At 35.9% G+C, this 21,903-nt stretch overlaps 1 protein-coding gene across 2 annotated transcripts in view; it reads right to left on the reverse strand.

Moving 5' to 3' along the window:
- CFAP44 (cilia and flagella associated protein 44) overlaps positions 1–21,903 on the reverse strand; it is a 94,926-nt gene that overhangs the window by 19,671 nt on the left and 53,352 nt on the right. For both annotated transcript variants that reach the window (XM_081080312.1, XM_081080313.1), the window contains 3 exons: positions 19,651–19,847; positions 16,413–16,587; positions 5,941–6,118 (listed from right to left, as the gene is read on the reverse strand). In XM_081080312.1, the coding sequence (XP_080936438.1) occupies positions 5,941–6,118; positions 16,413–16,587; positions 19,651–19,847 (550 nt within the window). The remainder of the gene's footprint in view (positions 1–5,940; positions 6,119–16,412; positions 16,588–19,650; positions 19,848–21,903) is intronic.

The raw sequence follows: 21,903 nt of genomic DNA on the forward strand, positions 1-21,903 counted from the left end.
TTCAGCCTATCCAAATGGGGGAAACAGTCTTGATGTGACCTCTGGTACCCCTCAGCTGGCTTATAGGGCTAAGTTCCCATGTCCTCCCCTCCAACCACTAAATGGAAGTCCTTCCTGAAGGCTTCTACTCATTCAGGTCCCAGGGAGGGGAAGGTCATTCTTTGGTCAGGAGAACACAAGTAACTGCCTTTTCCTGATGGGGATTCAAATCCCTTAGGCTTAGACTCACCTAGGGTTGCCTAGCTAGGAAGATAAGTAACTAACCTGATAAAAAAAATTAAAAGTAATAGGTGTGAAGATACTCACTGAACCTGGGAGAAAAAAAAATGGATGAAAACAGTGAGAATTACAACAAAGTGATTATATGTGTGTGTGTGTGTGTGTGTGTGCATGTTTATATATGTATATATATATATATATATATATATATATATATATGTATGTATATATAAGACAGTACTGAACAGAAGTCAAAGAGCATAAGAAAACAGTAACTTAACTGGAAAATACACTAGAGGGGTTCGATAGCAGACCAGATGAAGCAGAAGGACAAATCATTGACCTGGAAGACAAGGCAATGGGACTCACTCAAACAGAGCAGGGGGGGGAAAAGGATTTTTAAAAATGAAGATATGACATCATGGATAGATTTTGAGATTATTATGCTAAGCAAAATAAGTCAGACAGAAAATGTCAAGAACCATATGACTTCACTCATACATGGAAATAAAACTGAAAGCAGCAAACAATAAGACAAACAAACCAAGAAACAAAAACTCATAGACACAGACAATAGTTTAGTAGCTACCAGAGGGTAAGAGGGGAGGGGAGGTGGCACAAGAGGGTAAAGAGGGTCAAATATATGGTGATGGAAGGAGAACTGACTCTGAGTGGTGAGCACACAATGCGGTGTATTACAGAAATGTACACTTGATCAAAATGGTGGCATGAGGTGAGCCTCTGTAAAGCTTCCCTGGAATTTACAACTAATCGAACAACAATAACTCCATAAAGGACTCCCTGCACAGCAGACAGGCAAGACAAAGAGGCCCACTACTGAATTCACCTACAGGTGGGAGAATAGCGTGGGGGGGGGGCAGGAAGGAAGGGAAGGGAGAAGTGCAGACACGGAGCCGGCACAGAACGCAGACCTAGCTCAGTGCTCCGAGCTCGCTGCATCCCGGAACTACCGCAGCTGCAGGAGATGGAAGAACTCGGACTGCTAGGGTTCCGCTTATGGCCCACAGGGCTGAGGGGGCAGCATGTAACATGGCTGAACCCAAAGCTCACGGCAGAGACCTTGGAGAAAAGACTGAGGGAAGAAGGCTGAAAACGGTGGTTTAAGCCCTCACTGCCGAGCAGAGAACAGAAGCCTTAGGCACTGAGACTAGCCGCGCCCCCCCACCTTCCCAGAGCTCTCCCCGCCCCACCTGCCCGGTGCTAGAAGTGGAACAGTAGCAGTGTCAGATCAAAAGAACAGAATATTTGCTGTTCTGAGAACTGTGGACCTCAGACACAGATTCGCAGCCCAACTAGTTCCGGGAAAGGGGAGGGAGCTGTGGAAGCGGGACCGGCTGTGGTGGTGGTCACCGCCATTGCTCTGGGCCACCTCTCACAACACACCCTGCTCCTGGCCCCACCTATCAGGGAGGATCCCTGCAGGATAAACAGAACTGCTGAAACATACAGGCTCTGAATCTGGTACAGAAAGAGCTTTGGAACTTCACAAGCTCTCTGCATCCCCACAGGGACGTGGCACCATATGACTCAGGCGAACTGTTAACAGAGGAGAAGCCCATCTCCCAGGGAATTCCCCCCATTGTGTAAGAAGCTGGAATAGTGCAGAGAAAACGTAGCACTACTGTGTGAGAGAGGAAAAAAAGGCTGCAGTCAGAGAGAAAATAAAACATTCTACCAACAAGTACTGGAAAACAAAAGAAAGACCTCTTCCTATCAACCTGTTCCAGAAGCCACTCCTGTAGATGTCTAGGAAGACAAATAATAAATCAGTAATTGCCATGAATAACCAAAGCAACAAGACAGCTCAGAAAGAAAGTAAAAAGTCTCCAGAAAAGGAACTTAAACATAGGGGACTTAAATACATCATTGACAGCTATGGATAGATCATCCAAACAGAAAATAAATAACAAAATTGCAGCCCTAAATGACACATTAGATGAAATGGACATCATTGACATATAGAGAGCACTTTATCCTAAAACATCAGACTATACATTCTTTTCGAGTGTACATGGAACATTCTCAAGGATAGACCATATATTGGGACATAAAATCAGCCTCAGCAAATTTAAGAAGACTGAAATCATACCAAGGATATTCTCTGATCACAAGGCTTTGAAATTGGATATCAACTGCGAAAAGAAAGCAGGAAAAAACACAAATACATTGAGATTAAACAACATACTTTTAAAGAACGACTGGGTCAAAGAAGAAATTAGAGGAGAGATCAAAAGATACATAGAAAACAATGACAATGAAAATACATCCTACCAAAATTTTTGGGATGCAGCGAAAAGCAGTTTTAAGAGGGAAATTTATATCATTACAGGACTATCTCAAGAAACAAGAAAAATCCCAAATAAATAACCTCATGTTACACCTTAAAGAACTAGAAAAACAAGAACAAGTGAAACCCAAGGTCAGCATAAGGAAGGAAATAACAAAAATCAGAGCAGAACTAAATGAAATAGAGAACAAAAAGACAATAGAAAAAATTAATGTGACAAAGAGCTGGTTCTTTGAAAAGATTAACAAAATCGACAAACCCTTGGCTAGACTCACTAAGATAAAAAGAGAGAAGACACTAATTAACAAAATCAGAAATGAAAAAGGGGAAGTTATCACGGACACCACAGAAATACAAAGGATCATCCAAGAATACTATCAAGGACTATATGCCACCAAATTCAATAACCTAGAAGAAATGGACAAGTTCTTAGAAACATAGCCTTCCAAGGCTGAACCATGAAGAACTGGAAAATCTAAACAGACCGATCACCAGTGACGAAATTGAATCAGTCATCCAAAACCTTCCCAAAGGCAAAAGTCCGGGACCAGACGGCTTCACTAGTGAATTCTACCAAACCTTCAAACAGGATCTAATACCAATTCTGCTCAAACTCTTCCAAAAAATTGAAGAAGAGACAGTACTCTGTAACTCATTTTATGAGGCCAACATTACCCTGATACCAAAACCTGGTAAGGACAACACAAAATAAGAAAACTACAGACCAATATCTCTGATGAATACTGATGCTAAAATCCTGAACAAAATTCTAGCAAATCAAATATAATAATGCATTAAAAATATTATTCATCACGACCAAGTGGGGTTCATCCCTGGGGCACAAGGATGGTTCAACATCCGCAAATCCATCAATGTGATACATCACATAAACAAAATAAAGGACAAAAATCATATGATTATATCAATTGATGCAGAAAAAGCATTTGACAAGATACAACATCCATTTATGATTAAAATACTTAATAAAATAGGTATAGAAGGAAAATACCTTAACATAATAAAGGCCATATATGACAAGCCCACAGCTAATCTCATAATTAATGGTGAAAAACTGAAGCCCTTTGCTCTAAGTTCAGGAACACGACAGGGCTGTCCCCTATCACCTCTGCTTTTCAACATAGTGTTGGAAGTCCTCGCCAGAGCCATCAGGCAAGAGAAAGAAATAAAAGGCATCCAAATTGGGAATGAAGAAGTTAAATTATCACTCTTTGCAGATGACATGATGCTATATATAGAAAACTCTAAAGACTCCACCAAAAAACTGTTAGAAACAATCAACGAGTACAGTAAAGTTGCTGGCTACAAAATCAACGTACAAAAGTCCATTGCATTCCTATATACTAACAATGAAATCTCAGAAAAAGAAATACAAAAAACAATTCCCTTTGCAATTGCAGCAAAAAGAATAAAATACCTAGGAATAAACTTAACCAAGGATGTGAAGGACCTATATGCTGAAAACTACAAGACATTTTTGAAAGAAATTGAAGAAGACACAAAGAAATAGAAAGACATTCCATGCTTATGGATTGGGAGAATCAACATAATTAAAATGGCCATATTACCCAAAGCAATATACAGATTTCATGCAATCCCCATTAAAATCCCAATGGCATTTTTTAAAGAAATAGAACAAAAAATCATCAGATTTGTTTGGAACCACAAAAGACCCCAAATAGCCAAGCAATCTTAAGAAAAAAGAACAATACTGGAGGTATCGCACTCCCTGACTTTAGCTTGTACTACTGGGCTACAATAATCAAAACAGCATGGTATTGGCAGAAAAACAGACACATAGACCAATGGAATAGAATTGAGAACCCAGAAATAAAACCACATAAATATGGACAGATAATTTTTGACAAAGAAGCTAAAAACATTCAATGGAGGAAAGACAGCCTCTTCAATAAATAGTGCTGGCAGAATTGGATAGCCACGTGCAAAAGAATGAAACTGGACTGCTATCTGTCACCATGTACCAAAATTAATTCAAAATGGATCAAAGACTTAGGCATAAGACCTGAAACAATTAACTGCATAGAAGAAAACATAGGTACTAAACTTAAGGACCTTGGGTTCAAAGAGCATTTTATGAATTTGACTCCAAAGGCAATGGAAGTAAAAGCTAAAATAAACAAATGGGACTATATGAAACTTAAAAGCTTCTGCACAGCAAAAGAAACCATCGACAAAATAAAGAGGCAACCAACTGAATGGGAGATTTTTGCAAACAGTGCCTCTGATAAGGGGCTAATATCCAAAATATACAAAGAACTCATGAAGCTCAACAACAAAAAACAAACAACCCAATTGAAAAATGGGCAGAGGACCTGAAGAGACATTTCTCCAAAGAGGACTTACAAATGGCAAATAGACATAATGAAAAAATGCTCAACATCACTAATCATCAGAGAAATGCCAATAAAAACCACAATGAGATATCACCTCACCCCAGTCAGAATGGCTATCATCAACAAGACAAATAGTAACAAGTGTTGGAGGGGCTTTGGAGAAAAAGGAACCCTCATACACTGTTGATGGCAATGCAGACTGGTGCAGCCTTTATGGAAGATAGTGTGGAGGTTCCTCAAAAAATTACGAATAGAATTACCATATGACCCAGCAATCTCTGGATTTATGTATGAATTTGAAAACATTCATACATAAAGACACGTGTACTCCAATGTTCATTGCAGCTTTGTTTACGGTGGCCAAGACAGGGAAACAACCAAAATGTCCTTTGATAGATGAATGGATAAAGAAGTTGTGGTACATATACACAATGGAATACTATTCGGTGTTAAGGAAAGATGATATAGGAGCATTTTTGACAACATGGATGGATCTTGAGAGTATAATGCTAAGTGAAATAAGTCAGGCAGAAAAAGCAGAGAACCCTATGACTTCACTGATATGTGGCATATAAACCAAAAACAACCAAAGAACAAGACAAACAAATGAGAAGGAAAAACTCATAGACACAGACAATAATTTAGTGGTTACCAGAGGGTAAGGGGGTGGGGGGTGGGTGATGAGGGTAAGGGGGATCAAATATATGGTGATGGAAGGAGAACTGACTCTGGGTGGTGAACACACAATGGGATTTATAGACGATGTAATACAGAATTGTACACCTGAAATCTATGTAAATTTACTAACAATTGTCACCCCAATAAATTTAATGAAAAAAATATTTTTCATGATTATCTAGAATAATGCCCCCTTTGTACAAATGAGGGAACTGAAGCGTAGATAAACATGAAGGACCTTTCCAGTTCTAAATTTCTATAACTATATATCCCTATGGATCAGATAACGAAATGGGTGGTTTTAGTAGAATTCAATTAAAAACCTAGGTGCCTCTCATGGTCACACAAGCTCTGGGTAAATACCATAGAGTCTAGCTGTCCCAGTTCCTCTTCCTTCTTGGCAGCATTTATTCTCATGTGCTCGGGTATCTTATAGTCTGGGGCTGTCTTCAGATTGAAGTCTCCCATGTACACCTGAGCCTCTTTGATGGCTTGAACATCTTTGGGATCTTCATAGTCATCAGCAGGTTTACTCTTGTAACTATGAGAAAAATAGATGACCCAGCCACAAATATAACCATAAAGTCTATTTTGTCTAGTTTACTATAGGTATATAATCAAATTCAATCATGAAGCAAAAGTATAATTTTTAGTTTGTGATGTTACTTTTGTCTGTAGAGTCCCAGCATGTTTTAAAGTTGACTACATTTAAAGCATCCCAAGCAAAATAATAAATACAGACATATATACATACATGAATATATAAATCCATTCACCAGACGGTGCTAAAATAATCTGAACCATTCCTTGGCTTTGGTTCATTTCTAAGCAATTTACATCAACATTGTTATTTATTACCTCAATAGAAATTAAGCCTTGGAGATGGGGTGGTGTGTTTTTTTTATTATTCACTAAAACATTAATTGGAACTTTTATGACATAAGTGACTGTCACAAAATTTGCCATAACATTTTCCAAAAAGGTATCTAATTCAAAATGAATATACGACTATGTATTTGCCATCCCCTCTCCCCAGATTCCATGGAAATGATAGTATAGAGATAGTAAAGGGAATAAATTATTATGCATGCTGAGAACGGGCTAGAAAGCCATGAGCAAACCAGTGACAGTGGTACATTTCTAAAAGACAGAAGACGAAATTATATTATTGGATAAACCAGACCAGAGAAAACTGTAGCCCAGAATACTCCCAGGAGAAAGCTATATAAAGATGGATATGGTCTTTTTTGTAGAGTTCCTAGGAGGCTCCAAGCACAGAGGGGGCAAGTATGGAGCAGGGAATGGAACATTAGACATTGTTTGGCAAAATAAATTCAAGGGTTGAAAAGAATGCCTAAACCAGTTGGGCCCTTCCAACTTTCCCATCTCCACACAAACAAAGCAGTAGCAACATTTACACATACACTAAAACTGAAGAACTAATATCTACAGAACTATATTTACAGCAACTGCATGGGAAGTACTAAGGCATCTGGGGGATGGCCTGGCCCTCCACTGTAGGGGAGACCCTAACCTAGCTATCTCATTCTTCAAAGTGAAGCCTGTCAGTTAACATGAACATGTACACATACCTTGCAGTCAGCCCTTTAGGAAAACCAACATATACAACAGTCGAGTAAATGCATGGCATTTAATGTATCAATTGACAATTTATTTGTATAATAACAACACTAAAATGAGGATTAATAGTATTAAAAGAAAGAAAAAGAAGATAAAGGAAAGAAAAAAAGGGGAAAGAGGGAAAGAGGGAGAGAGAAAAGGAGAGGGAGAGAGAGAGAGAGAGAGAGAGAGAGAGAGAGAGAGAGAGAGAGAGAGAGAGAGAGAGCAAGACATTTTTTTTTTCAGTCTACAAAGATTTCAAAAAGTACCATCCAGGTCAGCCGGATGGCTCAGTTGGTTAGAGTGTGAGCTCTGAACAACAGGGTTGCCGGTTCGATTCCCACATGAGCAGTGCCTTCCACAACTAGATTGAAGGCAATGAGCTGCTGGAGGGGTGATCAGATGGCTCAGTTGGTTAGAGCACAAGCTCTCAACAACAAGGTTGCCAGTTCAATTCCTTCATGGGATAGTGGGCTGCGCCCCCTGCAACTAAGACTGAAAATGGCAACTGGACTTGGAGTTGAGCTGCGCCCTCCACAACTGGATTGAAGGACAACGACTTGGGGCTGATGGGCCCTGGAGAAACACACTGTCCCCCAGTATTCCCCTATAAAATTAACAAACAAACAAACTACCACCCAATTAGTGTGTTCCATCACAGGTTATTAGGGGAGTATGCATGTATTAGGCGTTTGATGATCGAGCCACCCTTGAAGCAATCTATAAGAAACAGCTCAGATGACGCTGCAGAGGCTTCAACTAATGAATGGTCTTTGCTTACTGGACATGTACCTAAAAGTGGCCACCAGGCTGGAGTGGCCACAGGCCCTTCCACTGACATCCTGGGGCCCACACCGAACAGCTGGCTGTAGGCTGCTGCATAAGTTTCCTCAGAAAGGATAACTACGCGATGGTGCCTGTCAAATAACAAAGGGCATCAAGGACAGTGACAGATAGACCTATATATCTCTATCTCTATCTCCTCTGTTTCTGTCTCTATCGCTTTGTCTCTATGTCTACATATCTATGTCTCTATCTATCTATCTATCTATCTATCTATCTATCTATCTATCTATCTATCTATTGAGAGAGAGAGAGAGAGAACGAGAAAGAGCAAGCAAGCACACACTTCTGTTCTGGCCATGTTAGAGAAAGAAGGCTCATAATTATCTTCATGCTATAAATAACTGGAAACTTAAAAACACATGAAACAGCTATGTTCAGATATTGAATTACAGGCAGCATTCCACTAAGATCAGGAACAGGACAAGAATGCTCATTCTCACCACTTTGTTCAACATAGTAGTGAAAGTCCTAGCCAGAGCAGTTAGGCAAGAAAAAGAAGTAAAAGGCATCCAAATTGGAAAGAAAGAAGTAAAACTGTCAGTATTTGCAGATAACATGATATTATACATGGAAAATTCTAAAGACTGTACTAAAATACTGTTGAACTAATAAACAAATTCACTAAAGTTTAAGGATATAAAATCTATATGTAAAACACAATGGAATACTATTCGGCAATAAGAAAAGATGATATAGGAACATTTGTGACAACATGGATGGATCTTGAGAGTATAATGCTAAGTGATATAAGTCAGACAGAAAAAGATGAGAACCCTATGATTTCACTGCTATGTGGTATATAAACCAAAAACAACAAAAGAACAAGACAAATGAGAAACAAAAACTCATAGACACAGACAATAGTTTAGTGATTTTAGTGTATTAGAAAATAGTTTAATAGTTTAGTGGGGGTGTGGGGTGGGAGATGAGGGTAAGGGGAGTCAAATATATGGTGATGGAAGGAGAACTGATTCTGGGTGGTGAACACACAATGGGATTTATAGATGATGTAATACAGAATTGTACATACACCTGAAATCTATGTAATTTCACTAACAATTGTCATCCCAATAAATTAAAAAAAAATCACTTGTATTCCTATAACTAATAATAAACTATCAGAAAGAGAAATTAAATCAAAAAGAATAAAATACCTAGGAATACATTTAACTAAGGAGGTAAAAAACCTGTACACTGAAAACTATAAGACACTGATGAAAGCCATTGAAGAAGATGCAAATAAATGGAAAGATATTCTGTACTCAGGGATTGGAAGAATTAATATTGTTAAAATATCCATATTTCCCAAAGCAATCTACAGATTCAATGCAATCCCTCTCAAAATTCCAATGACATTTGTCACAGAAGAAAAAGCAGCACTAAAAATTATATGGAACCACAAAATATCCTGAATAGCCAAAGAAATCTTGAGAAAGAAGAACAAAGCTGAAGGCATCATGCTTCCTGATTTCAAACTAATTACAAAGCTATAGTAATCAAAACAGTGTGGTACTGGCATAAGAACAGACATAGATCAATGGAGCAGAATAGAGAGTTCAAAAATAAACCCATGTATATGGAAAATTAATTTACATAAATCCAAAGTTATGAATATACAATGTGAAAAGGACAGTCTCAATAAAAGGTGCTAGGAAAAGTGGGCAGCCACATGCAAAAAAATCTCACACCATACACAAAAATCAACTCAAAATTAAAGACTTGAATGTAAGACCTGAAACCATGAAACTCCTAAAAGAAAATATATGGGGTAAGCTTCTTTACATTGGTGTTGGTGATAATTTTTTTGAATTTGACACCAGAAACACAAGCATCAAAAGCAAAAACAAACAAGTGGGAATATATCAAACTAAAAAGCTTCTGCACAGAAAAAAAATCAATGAAATGAAAAGGAAATCTATTGAACAGGAGAAAATATTTGGAAATCATATATCTGATAGGAATTAATATCCAAAATATATAAAAACTCATATAACTCCTTAGCAAAAAAAAAAAAAACTGATTAAAAAGTGGACAGAGGATTTTAATAGACATTTTTCCAAAGAAGATATAGAGATGGCCAACAGGTACATGAAAAGGAGCTCAACATCACTAATCATGAAGAAAATGCAAATTAAAACCACAATGAGGTGTCACCTCACACATGTTAGATGGCTATTATAAAAAAAGACAAGAGATAAAAGCTGGCAAGGATGTGGAGAAAAGGGAACACTTGTGCATTATTGATGGGCATGTAAATTGGTGCAGTCACCATGGAAAAACACTATGGACGTTCCTCAAAAACTAAAAATAGAACTACCATATGATCTAGCCATCTATTTCTCGGTATTTATCCCCCCCAAAAATGAAAACACTAACTCAAAAAGATATATGTATCCCCATGTCCACTGCAGCATTATTTACAACAGCCAAGATATGGAAACAACCTAAGTGTCCTTCGATGGTCGAATGGATAAAGAAGATACGGCATACACACAATGAATACTATTCAGTGATAAAAAGGATGCGATCTTGCCATTTGCAACATGGATGGACCTAGAGCACATTAGGCTAAGTGAAATAAATCAGACAGAGAAAGCCAAACACCGTATGATCTCACTTACATGTGAAATATTAAGAATAAAAACAAGCTCATAGACACAGAAAACAGATTGCTGGTTGCCAGAGGTAGGGGGTAGAGGGTGGGTGAAATGGATGAAGGGAGTCAAAAGATACAAACCTCTAGTGTAAAAAAAATAAGTCATGGGGATATAATGTACAATATGGAGACTACAATAATATTGTATTGCACATTTGAAAATTGCTAAGAGAATACATCTTAAAATTCTCATCACAAGAAAAAAAATCCTGTAACTATGTATGGTGATGGATGTTAAGTAGCCTTATCTTGGTTATATTCACAATACATACAAATATCAAATCACTATGTTGTATACCTGAAACTAATATAATATTGGATGTCAATTATACCTGACACATTTTTTAAAAAAATAGAAAAGATCAATGAGATTAAGAGTTGGTTTCTTTTTTTTTTAAAGGTAATCAAAATTGACAAACCTTTAGCTAGACTTTCCAAGAAAAAGAGGCAACTCAAATAAAATCAGAAATCAGAGGAGACATTACAACTGATACCACAGAAATACAAAGGACCAGAAGAGACTACTATAAACAATTACATACCAACAAATTGGACAACCTAGAAGAACTGGATAAGGTCCTACAAACATACAACCTACCGAGACTGAAACATGAAGAAATAGAAAATCTGAACAGACCAATTACTAGTAAAAAGATTGAATCAGTAATTAAAAGCCTCCCAACAAGCAAAAGTCCAGGACCAGATGGCTTCATTCATGAATTCTACAAAATATTTAAAGAATTAATACCATTTCCTTTTCTTCCAAAAAAAAGAGAAGGGAAGGAAACACTTCTAAATTCATTTTATAAAACCAGCATTACCCTGATACCAAAACCAGACAAGGACAATATAAGAAAATTCCAGCAATATTTTTAAAAGGATAATATGAGTACACAATGATCAAGTAAAATTTATCCTAGGAATGCTGATTTAACATTTGAAATCAATCACAATATTAAAGGATAAATTTTTTAAGTGATCATCTCAGTATACATATGGAAGTCATTTGATAAAATTCAGCACTCATCCTTGATAAAAAATAAATTTAAAAATCCTTTCAGCAAACCAGGAATAAAAGGAAATTTTATCAATGAATCAACTGCTTCTAAAAGGCTGACATTACGTTTCATAATAAGACTGAATGCTTTCTCCTTAGTTGGGAATAAGACAAGGATATTCTCTTTCACCATTTTTATTTGACATTGTAGTGCGTATCCTAGACAACGAGATAAGAAAATAAAAAAGACACAGAGATTGGAAAGGAAAAAATCTGTCTTTACTCACATACAACATGATCATATTTATAAAATACTGTAAAGAATCTGCAAAGAAAAGCTACTAGACTTAATAAATGAGCTGAGCAAAATCATTGGGTTAAAGGTAAATATGAATAAAAAAATCAATTGAGAGAACTTCTACTTCTAAAAAGATGAAATAACCTGCATTTTCCTATTTTTCCTGGTAAGTACAAATGAAAACCTTGATATATAAAACAAACACAAGATTCTGAAATGTGGAAAGAAGAAAGCAGACCACAGAGAAATTTGGGATCCAAGAAGTTGATGATGGTAAGTTCTCTGGATTTTCTTTTTGACTCATATATATCTGACTTGAAGTTAAATAAATAAATAAATAAATAGCAACTTAAGAAAGGAGGGGGGTAGGAGATGGGTGAAAAAGGTGAAGGGAATTAAGAAGTACAAGTTTCCAGTTATAAAATAAATAAGTCATGGAGATGTAATGCACAGCATAGGGGACATAGTCAATAATATTATAACAAGCACCCCCTACCAGTGTCAGTGGAGACCCCTGTAAGATAGCTTGAACTTAGACTCCAGGCCCAATAGTAACAAGATGATCTACCCCGCCCTGATGAGTTAGTGTTTGAGGAGGCCAAGAGGAGAGTGATGACTTTTACCACCCTCCATAGTATCACTGGAGGCCAACTGAAGAGCAGAGTGCTATTAGTGGGGGACTAGCAAGGATTTGGGAATTCCAACTCTTGACCAGCAAGGGGCCCCTTCCTTCCTCAGGTGCTAATTGGGGAAGAATGGGTAATCTAAACTTCTATACTCATAATGAGATGGCACTCCTCCTTATCCTGCAAAAGTCAAAGAAAGCCAGCTAAAACAAAATATATAAGTAAGATTCAGAATCTCATAACACCCAAAACATCTGGATTTCAATCAAAAATCACTCATCATATCAAGAATCAGAATGTCTTCAACTTGAATCACAAAAGACAATTACCAAATGTCAATCCCAAGATGAGAATGTTGAAATAATCTAACAAGAATTTTAAAGCAACCATCATAAGGTGCTTCAACAAATAATTAGAAAGATACTTAAGACAAATGAAAAAACAGAAAGTCTCAGAAAGAAACAGAAGATATAAAAAGGAACCAAATGGAAATTTAGAACTGAAAAATACAATAACCAAAATAAAACTCAATGGATGGGCTCAACATCAGAATGCAAGAGACAGAGGAAAGAATCAGTGAATTTAAAGATGGAATGATAGAAATCACCCATTCTGAACAAAAAGAAAGGCACTGAAAATAAGCAAACAAACAACCAACATCAACAAAACACAATGAGCTAATATTTGTGTCACTGCAGTCCCAGAAGGAGAGGAAAAAGAGGAAAGGGCTTAAAAAAAAAAACTGTAAGAAATAATGGCTGAAAACTTCTCAAATTTGGCAGGAGATACAAGCATACAGATTCAAGAAGTTTAATGAATCCAAAAAAGGATCAATTTAAAGAACTCTACACCAAGACACATCATAATCAAACTTCTAAAAACTAAAGACAAAGAAAAAAGTCTTGAAAGCAGCAAGAGAAAAATAACATCTTATATATGGGGGAAAACAATTTCAATGGCAGCAGACTGATCATTAAGAAACCATGGAGGCCAACAGGAAAAAGCACAATATTTTTATGTGCTGAAAATAAGAACTGTTAATAGAGAATTCTATGTGCGGTAAGAATATTCTTCAGGAATGAAGGGGAAATCAAACCATTCTTAGATGAAGAAAAACTAAGAGAATTTGTCACCAGCATACCTGCCCTAAATGAATGGCAAAATGAAGTTCTCTAAATCGAAATGAAGATAGAAGAAGGAACTCAGAAACAGCAAAAAGGAAAAAAATTAAAATGTTAATAGTAAACATATGGGCAAACACATTTTACTTCAACTATTGTCTGTTATGGTTGATGATTGAAGAAAAACCTATAACAATGTCTGATGTGTTTTAAAAATATGTAGAAGAAATATTTATATAATTATATTATGAACAGAGGAAACGGGTGGGGAAAAGGGGCATAAAAGTAGCTAAAACTTCTACACTTCATTCAAGCTGATAAAATGTGAACATGAGTACACTGTGATAAGTTGCATATACATAATGTAATATCTAGAGCAAACACTCAAAAAGCTATACAAACTGATAACTCTCAAAAACACTATAGATTAATCATATTGGAACTCTAAAATATTCAAGTAAACCACAGACAGCTGGGGGGGGGGAGAAAACAAGAACAAAAAAACAGAACAAACAGAAAACAAAATATAAAATAGTAGATATAAGCCTTAAATATCAATGGTTACATTAAGTATAAATGGCCTAAATATGTCAATTGAAGAACTGAGATTGACAGTGTGGATTGACCAACTGTATGCTGTCAATAAGACACTGACTTCAAATATAGCGATAAACGTAGGTTGAAGTAAACGGATAAAATCAGTGATACTGTTCAAATACTGATTGCATTCCCCCTAAGATCAGGAATAAGGAGTGGATGCGAGCTCTCCTTATTCCATTTCAACATAGTACTGGATGTTAAAGCCAGTGAAATAAGAAAAAGAATAAGAGGCAAATAGATTGAATAAAAAGAAATAAAACCATCCCTATTTACAGATGACATAACTGTCTACACAGAAAATCCCAAGGAACCTACCAAATAATTGCCCTCAGAACGAATAAGACAGCAAGATCACAGCAAGATCACAGTATGCCAGATAAACAGAAAACTCAAATGTATTTCTATACCAGCAATGCACATGAAAATATAAACACCAAAATGAAAAGCATAATACCATTTAGAATTGAAAAAATGTAAAATATTTATGTGTAAATCTAACTAAGTAAGGTAGAACTTTTATACTGAAAATAACAAAACACAAAGAAATCAAAGAAGATCTAAATAAATGGAAGATCTAAATACCATGTCCATGGACTAAATGACTCAATATAATAAATATGTCACATTTCCCCAAACTGATACACAGGTTTAACATAACTCCTATCATAATTTCAGCGAGACATTTTGTAAACATAGACAAGAATATTCTAAAATTTATATGGAAAAGCAAAGTAACTAGAATAGCTAAGACATTTGGAAAAAAAGAATAAAATAACATAAATTAGTGTATCCAATTTGAAGACCTATTACGTGGCTACAGTAATCCAGACAGTGGATACTGACGAAGGGACAGACACACAAATCACTAGATCAGAAAGTGAGCCTAGAAATAGACCCACACAAATATGCCCAGATGATTTTTGACGAAGTGCAAAAGCAATTCAATGGAGGAAATAGAGCCTTTTCAAAACAAATGGTGCTAAAACAATTGGACATCTATAGGCAACATAATAAAAAACAAATCTAAGCATAAATCTCACACCTTATACAAAAATGAACACAAAATGGATCACAGACTTAAATGTAAAATGTAAAACTACAGAACGTTTACAAAAAGGTAGAAGAAAATTTTGGGGACGTAGGGCTAGGTAGAGTTCTTAGACTTGACAGGAAAACTAAGATTCAAGGAAAAATTGATATATAATTAAATATATCAATATAATTTCAATATAATTAAAAACTTTTGCTCTGCAGAAGACCATGTTAAGGGAATGAAAAGACAAGCTACAGACTGGGAGAAAATATTTGAAGACATATCTGACACGTGACTAGTATGTAGAATATATAAAGACAACACTAAAATAGTAACCAATCTTATTTGAATATGGACAAAAGATATGAAGAGACATTTCACCAAAGATACATAAGTGGCAAATAAACAAATGAAAAGATGTACTTGTTAAATAAAAATACCTCATAGTAGGAGGGTGCAGCTCACAGTAGCCTGTGTGGAGAAGAAACCGGCAACCTTGGAGTTATTAGCACCACACTCTAACCAACTGAGCTAACCGGCCACCCCTTAGGTTTTTTTTTTCTTTTAAGTCAACTTCAGATGGTTAGAGACCTACAGGTGAAAGCAAAAACTGTAAGATGTTAGAAGAACATACATCTTCTTGATGTTGGGATGAAAATAATTTCTTAATCCTTAAGAATTCCTCTGAGTGTATTAGTAAAATGGAATTCCTGCACCTGAAACTCTAAGGATCATATAAGTTCCACCAAAGTATCACCACCCTGAAAGATCCAATTTATCTGTCTTCAATACTCCATCTCTGTTTCAATTTCCTTCACTTCTTTATTTAAATGAAAAATTTTATATTTATTGACATTGTTAAAGATATTTTTTTTGTTTGTTTGTTTTTTGTTTTTTCATACATCTGTATTTGTCACCTTTTAAAGCAAAATGTGACCTGTGCACAATGTTTCCATTCACAAAACTTGCTCTGGTTAAAGATATTTTAAGGCTCATATTAAAATGAAAGAGTATAAGTAAAGGATAAAATAAACTTACAGTTCCTCCCATTCTTTTTTTCGCTGCTGAATCTTAAGTTGGGCTCTTTCAGCTTTTAATACAAGTTTCCTTGTTTTCTCAATTTCATTTTCCACCATAATTTGACTTAGGGTTTTAGGCCGAAATTGCTTCCCTTTTTCTATAATCGATTCTTCTGGCACATTCATTTGCCCTTCTGCACAGAAAAAGAAACATTTTTTTCAGTCTTTTTGAAATATCAAAATAAAATTCTCAAATATTGTTTTTAACCTGTCACATTTTTATTTTTTTATTTTTATAATACAGTTGACATTCAATATTTTATATTAGCTTCAAGTGTACAGCATAGTGGTTAGACATTTATATAATTTACAAAGTGATCCCCCCAGTAAGTCTAATACCCATCTGGCACTATATGTAACTATTACTATATTATAGACTATATTCCCTGTGCTTGTACGTTACATCCTATCACTATTTTGTAACTACCAGTTTGTACTTCTTAATCCCTTCACCTTTTTAACAGAGCCCCCAACTCCCCTCCAATCTGGCAAGCATGTTCTTTAGATTTCACATATAAGTGAGATCATATGCAAATTGTCTTTCTCGGTCTGACTTATTTCACGTAGCATAATACTCTCTAGGCCCATATATGTTGTCACAAATGGTAACATTTCATTCTTTTTTATGGCTGAGTAATATTCTATTGTATATATGGACCACTTCTTTATACAATCGTCTATTGATGGACACTTAGGTAATGCTACTCCAGCTTCTTTTTCATTTTCATTAGCATGAAATATTTTCTCCATCCCTTTACTTCCAGTCATTGCATGCGTTTCAATAGGAAATAGGTCTCTGGTACACAGCACATGCATAGGTCTTGTTTTCTTATCCATTCAACTACCTATGTCTTTTGATTAGAACATTGAACCCGTTTATATCTAAAGTGGTTATTGATAGGTACACAGTTATTGCCATTTTATTATTCATATTTATGTTCTTTCCACACCCCTTCTTCTTAAAGAAGTCCCTTTAACATTTCTTCTGATACTTATTTGGAGGTGATGAACTCCTTTAGCTTTTTCTTGTCTGGGAATCTCTTTATCTCTCCTTCAAGTTTAAATGATAGCCTTGCTGGGTAATCTTGGTTGTAAGTCCTTACTTTTCATCACTGCGAATATTTTGTGCCAATTCCTTCTTGTCTGCAAAGTTTCTGTGGAGAAATCAGCTGATAGTCTCATGAAAGCTCCCTTGTAGGTAACTAACTGACTTTAAGATTCTCTGTCTTTAATCTTTGCCACTTTAATTATGTCTCAGTGTAGGCTCCTTTGGGTTCATCTTGTTTGGGACTCTCTGTTTTCTGGACTTGTATGTCTATTTTCTTCACCAGGTTAGGGAAGTTTTCAGTCATTACTTCTTCAAGTAGTTTCCCAAACTCCTTGCTCTCTCTCTTCTCCTTTTGGTACCCCTATGATGTGAATGTTGTTACTCTTGATGTTGTCCCAGAGGTCCCTTAAATTATCTTTAGTTAAAATTCTTTTTGCTATTCTGATTGGGTGTTTTCTGCTTTCTTGTCTTCCAAATCACTGACTCAATCCTCTGCTTCATCTATGTAATCTGCTAGTGATTCCTTCTAACGCATTCTTCATTTCAGTTATTGTATTTTTCATTTATTACTGGTTCTTTTTTATGATTTCTATGTCCTTTTTATGCTTACTATTTCTTTGTTGAAGTTCTCATTGAGATCACTGAGTATGCTTATAACCACTGCTTTGAACGCTATATAATAGATTGCTACCATGAATTCAATCCATAATATCTTTTACAATATCAAAATAAAGAGATTTAAGTTATAATATTTGCTTTTAAGAATCTTATTTAAAAATTGGCAAGACATATATTAAACAATTACACAACAAGAATATGATAGACCATTGACAGATATATTGGGAAGCTGGGAAAACGTGTCTATGATATGATAGTAGGGGAATGGGAAAGCAAATGAGTCCTATTTGACATGCATAATTTGAGGCGACATATACTAACTGAAGTGGTCTGTGGCTAATTAAAAAACTGGTCAGAAGCATACAATCAAATCTACAATTTTAAAGTTATTAGCTTTCTCAATAAGTGTCTACTGGGGGAATTACTCAATTCATGTTCTTAGAAATACTTTAAAGATACATGAAAAATTTAAAATACTATGAGATGGTCATATAGTTATAATTCACCATTTCATATTTCAAATATGTGATAGTATGGAAAAGGAAAAAAAGTTTAATGTGGCCTGGATAGTCATGGAAAAACTTAATAAAAAAAAAAAGTATAATTCAATTTGGATTCCCAAGAACTGGTAGAATTTAGAGAGAAGAGGAATGAATTGATCACTCCAGCAGGAATCTGGATATGGAAGTATCAGGCATAATTAGGGAGCAGAAAGCAGGACAATAGGCTAAAAATACAATACAACTCAACAGTATGATAACACACCATTAACAGGAAACAGAATAGGGATTTACTGTGGAAGAAAATACTTGAATAACAGTTTCACAATTTATCCAGGAGTCAAGAAAGAGCTATTAAATGTTTCTCAATGAAAAGGATAAACCAGCATTAATGTCAGTACTGTATCAGGACCATTAGCCCAGACCTGGCCAAGCTACAGGGCCCTTTGTTTGTTCTTGACTGGGCTCTCCAAGCCACTCCCTGAATTCTTCCTTCTGTGGTCACCCCGTGGGCAGTTATAAGAGGCAGGTTGCAGATATTAGAGATACTATTTTCACAGCTGTATTCTCAGCTCATCATTCTGTTTAAAGCACATGCTCTTAAAAAATAGTTTGAAATACTGTGTTCTAGCCCCACACTCTGGGGTGGGGCCCAGAAATGTGGGAAGAAACACTGCCTGGAAACTAGCATCTGGGGAAATCCTAGATTTAAGAATACGTGGACATGGGAAATAAAAATACGGCAGCATCAGTTATTCTTATCTTCTCTCCGTCATATGACCAGGGTGGGTTTTCTTTAGCAGCCTGCATCAATAGGAAAGCTGGTGTACAGCATTTGGTAGCAAAACTTGGCCTCTCATTCTCAGCCATTTCCCTGTCTCTCTTGATTATTTCAAAGGCATAAAAGATGCGAGACAAGAAATTGAGCTCAAGCCACCAAAAGGGTTCCAGTGTTCTGCCTACGAATAGACAATTCAGTTTTGAAATCTTAACAAATGAGGATGTAAAAGCCTTCTTGTCACTTAGGTTACCTATATCTTTCTGGCTATCCTTTGCTCCAGGTCCCTCTTTATCAAACCTGTCCAATTTGCTTGTTCTTTTCTCTAACTGACTTGCCCGTTTGGATCGGGAGTACTTAGAGGGCTTCACAAGCCTGTAGGAGGATATCTTGTGTTCACTTTGAATGGCATGAACCACAATAGCATCACTTTGCAATGAATCACGAAATCTGAAAAAAGAAAAAAAAATTGCAATAGTCATCATTCTAATCATTTAATTATACCATTTTATTCATTCTTTATGATTATTAAGCAATAAATAAGACCACAAAACCCTATGCTTATAAATAACATCATATATCACACTGGATTCAAAATTTAATGATACATATACCAATAAGGATGTGATAGAAGTTGGATAGGCCTTGGTTAAAGAGCAAGTAGAATTTTCTTTCTAATGAAAACACTAAACAACTCATTAGTAATTAATATAACTCCACTGCTTTGCTAATTTGTAGAAAAATGAAAACTTTTCAGGCTGATTATATTTAATGGATCATATCAAACTCTGAGAAAACATAATCTACCCCCATATCTATTACCTCATATATTATATATATAAATCTCATATATATATGTATGTACATATATATATAATACATATAAAAGAGAATAGGGAGGTAGAGATACAAAGTCGGACAACAAGTTCATGAACTTGTTGCAACAATGTTGTTAACCTTTTTTGACATCAGAGGGAATATTCATTATGAATTTGTACCAATTGGACAAACAGTTCACCAAGTTTACTATTTGGAAGTGCTGAGAAGGCTGCATGAAAAAGTTAGATGACCTGAACTTTTCACCAACAATTCATGATTCTTGCATCACGACAATGCACCAGCTCACACGGCGCTGTCTGTGAGGGAGTTTTTAGCCAGTAAACAAATAACTGTATTGGAACACCCTCCCTTCTCACCTGATCTGGCCCCCAATGACTTCTTTCTTTACCCGAAGATTAAGGAAATACTGAAAGGAAGACATTTTGATGACATTCAGGACATCAAGGGTAATACGATGACAGCTCTGATGGCCATTCAGGAAAAGAGTTCCAAAGTTGCTTTGAAGGGTGGACTAGGTGCTGGTGTCGGTGCATAGCTTCCCAAGGGGAGTACTTCAAAGGTGACCATAGTGATATTCAGCAATGAGGTATGTAGCACTTTTTCTAAGATGAGTTCATGAACTTAATTGTCTGACCTTTGTATATCATGTTACTCTATTTGCATCTATAAAAAACATTAAGCTCAGGGATTCATACTACTCTCTCGTCCACCTTCCTCATACATCCCACATATTCAGTCTTTTAGAAGTTCTTCACCAGTTAAATTGTTGCTGTTTTTTGGTGCTTGTTCATAATTATGCCCTCATCTTTTAATTTTAGAATTTAACTTATTTATGTATACAGCAATTATTCCTAGTTTGTTTGCCTTTCTTACTATTTATCTAACTGAATCCTTTTAATTCTTATTTCTCCTTTTAAAATGGCTTACTTTTTCTTTTTAATTTTCCCTTTTTTCTCATAGCATAGTATCTTTCTCATTTCTATAAGACTTATTCTCTTTATATTCTTGCTCATGGGAGTTTTTCTACTCTTTAAATTTTAGTCTTTCCATGAGACCCAGATAACATGAAGGAAAACATGGATGGTTTGGATCACATAAAAATTTAAAACTTCTGCACAGTTAGAAAAATATGAACAAAGTTTAAGGCAAATGGAAGAGTAGGAGAAAGCATTTACAATATGTATAATAAAAGACAACATTTATAGAAATAGAGACTAAAACTAAAATAAGGAGGAAAATTAACAGAACTCAAATAAAAATGAACAAGGAATCTAAACAGGCAATTCTAAGTAAAGATAAATGAACTATAAACATATTAAAGAAATGCTGAACCTCACCAATAATCAAAAGAAGGCAAATTATTCAATCAAAAGTTTTCCTAATTGGTCTATTAGATTGGTAAAGACGAAAACAGTGGGAATACCCAGTGTCATTCAGGGGTACAACTGTAGCCTCTCCACCATTCCCATCGGATAGCTAGGTATGCTTATCATTTTCTTCCATATGTTTATTGAGGACATGAAGCTATGAAGGATGCAGGGCCTAAACCAGGGTGGAAGAGCAGGGAGTTAAGGAAACATGTGTTTGAAGACAACAAGCGTGGCAAGGAAGAGGTTCTACCTGAAGATGGTGGGCAAATTGGGTCCCAGAGCTGTGGGCACTTGTT

This window comes from Rhinolophus hipposideros, assembly GCF_964194185.1.
Source record: "Rhinolophus hipposideros genome assembly, chromosome: 2".
NCBI classification, from domain to species: Eukaryota; Metazoa; Chordata; class Mammalia; order Chiroptera; family Rhinolophidae; genus Rhinolophus; species Rhinolophus hipposideros.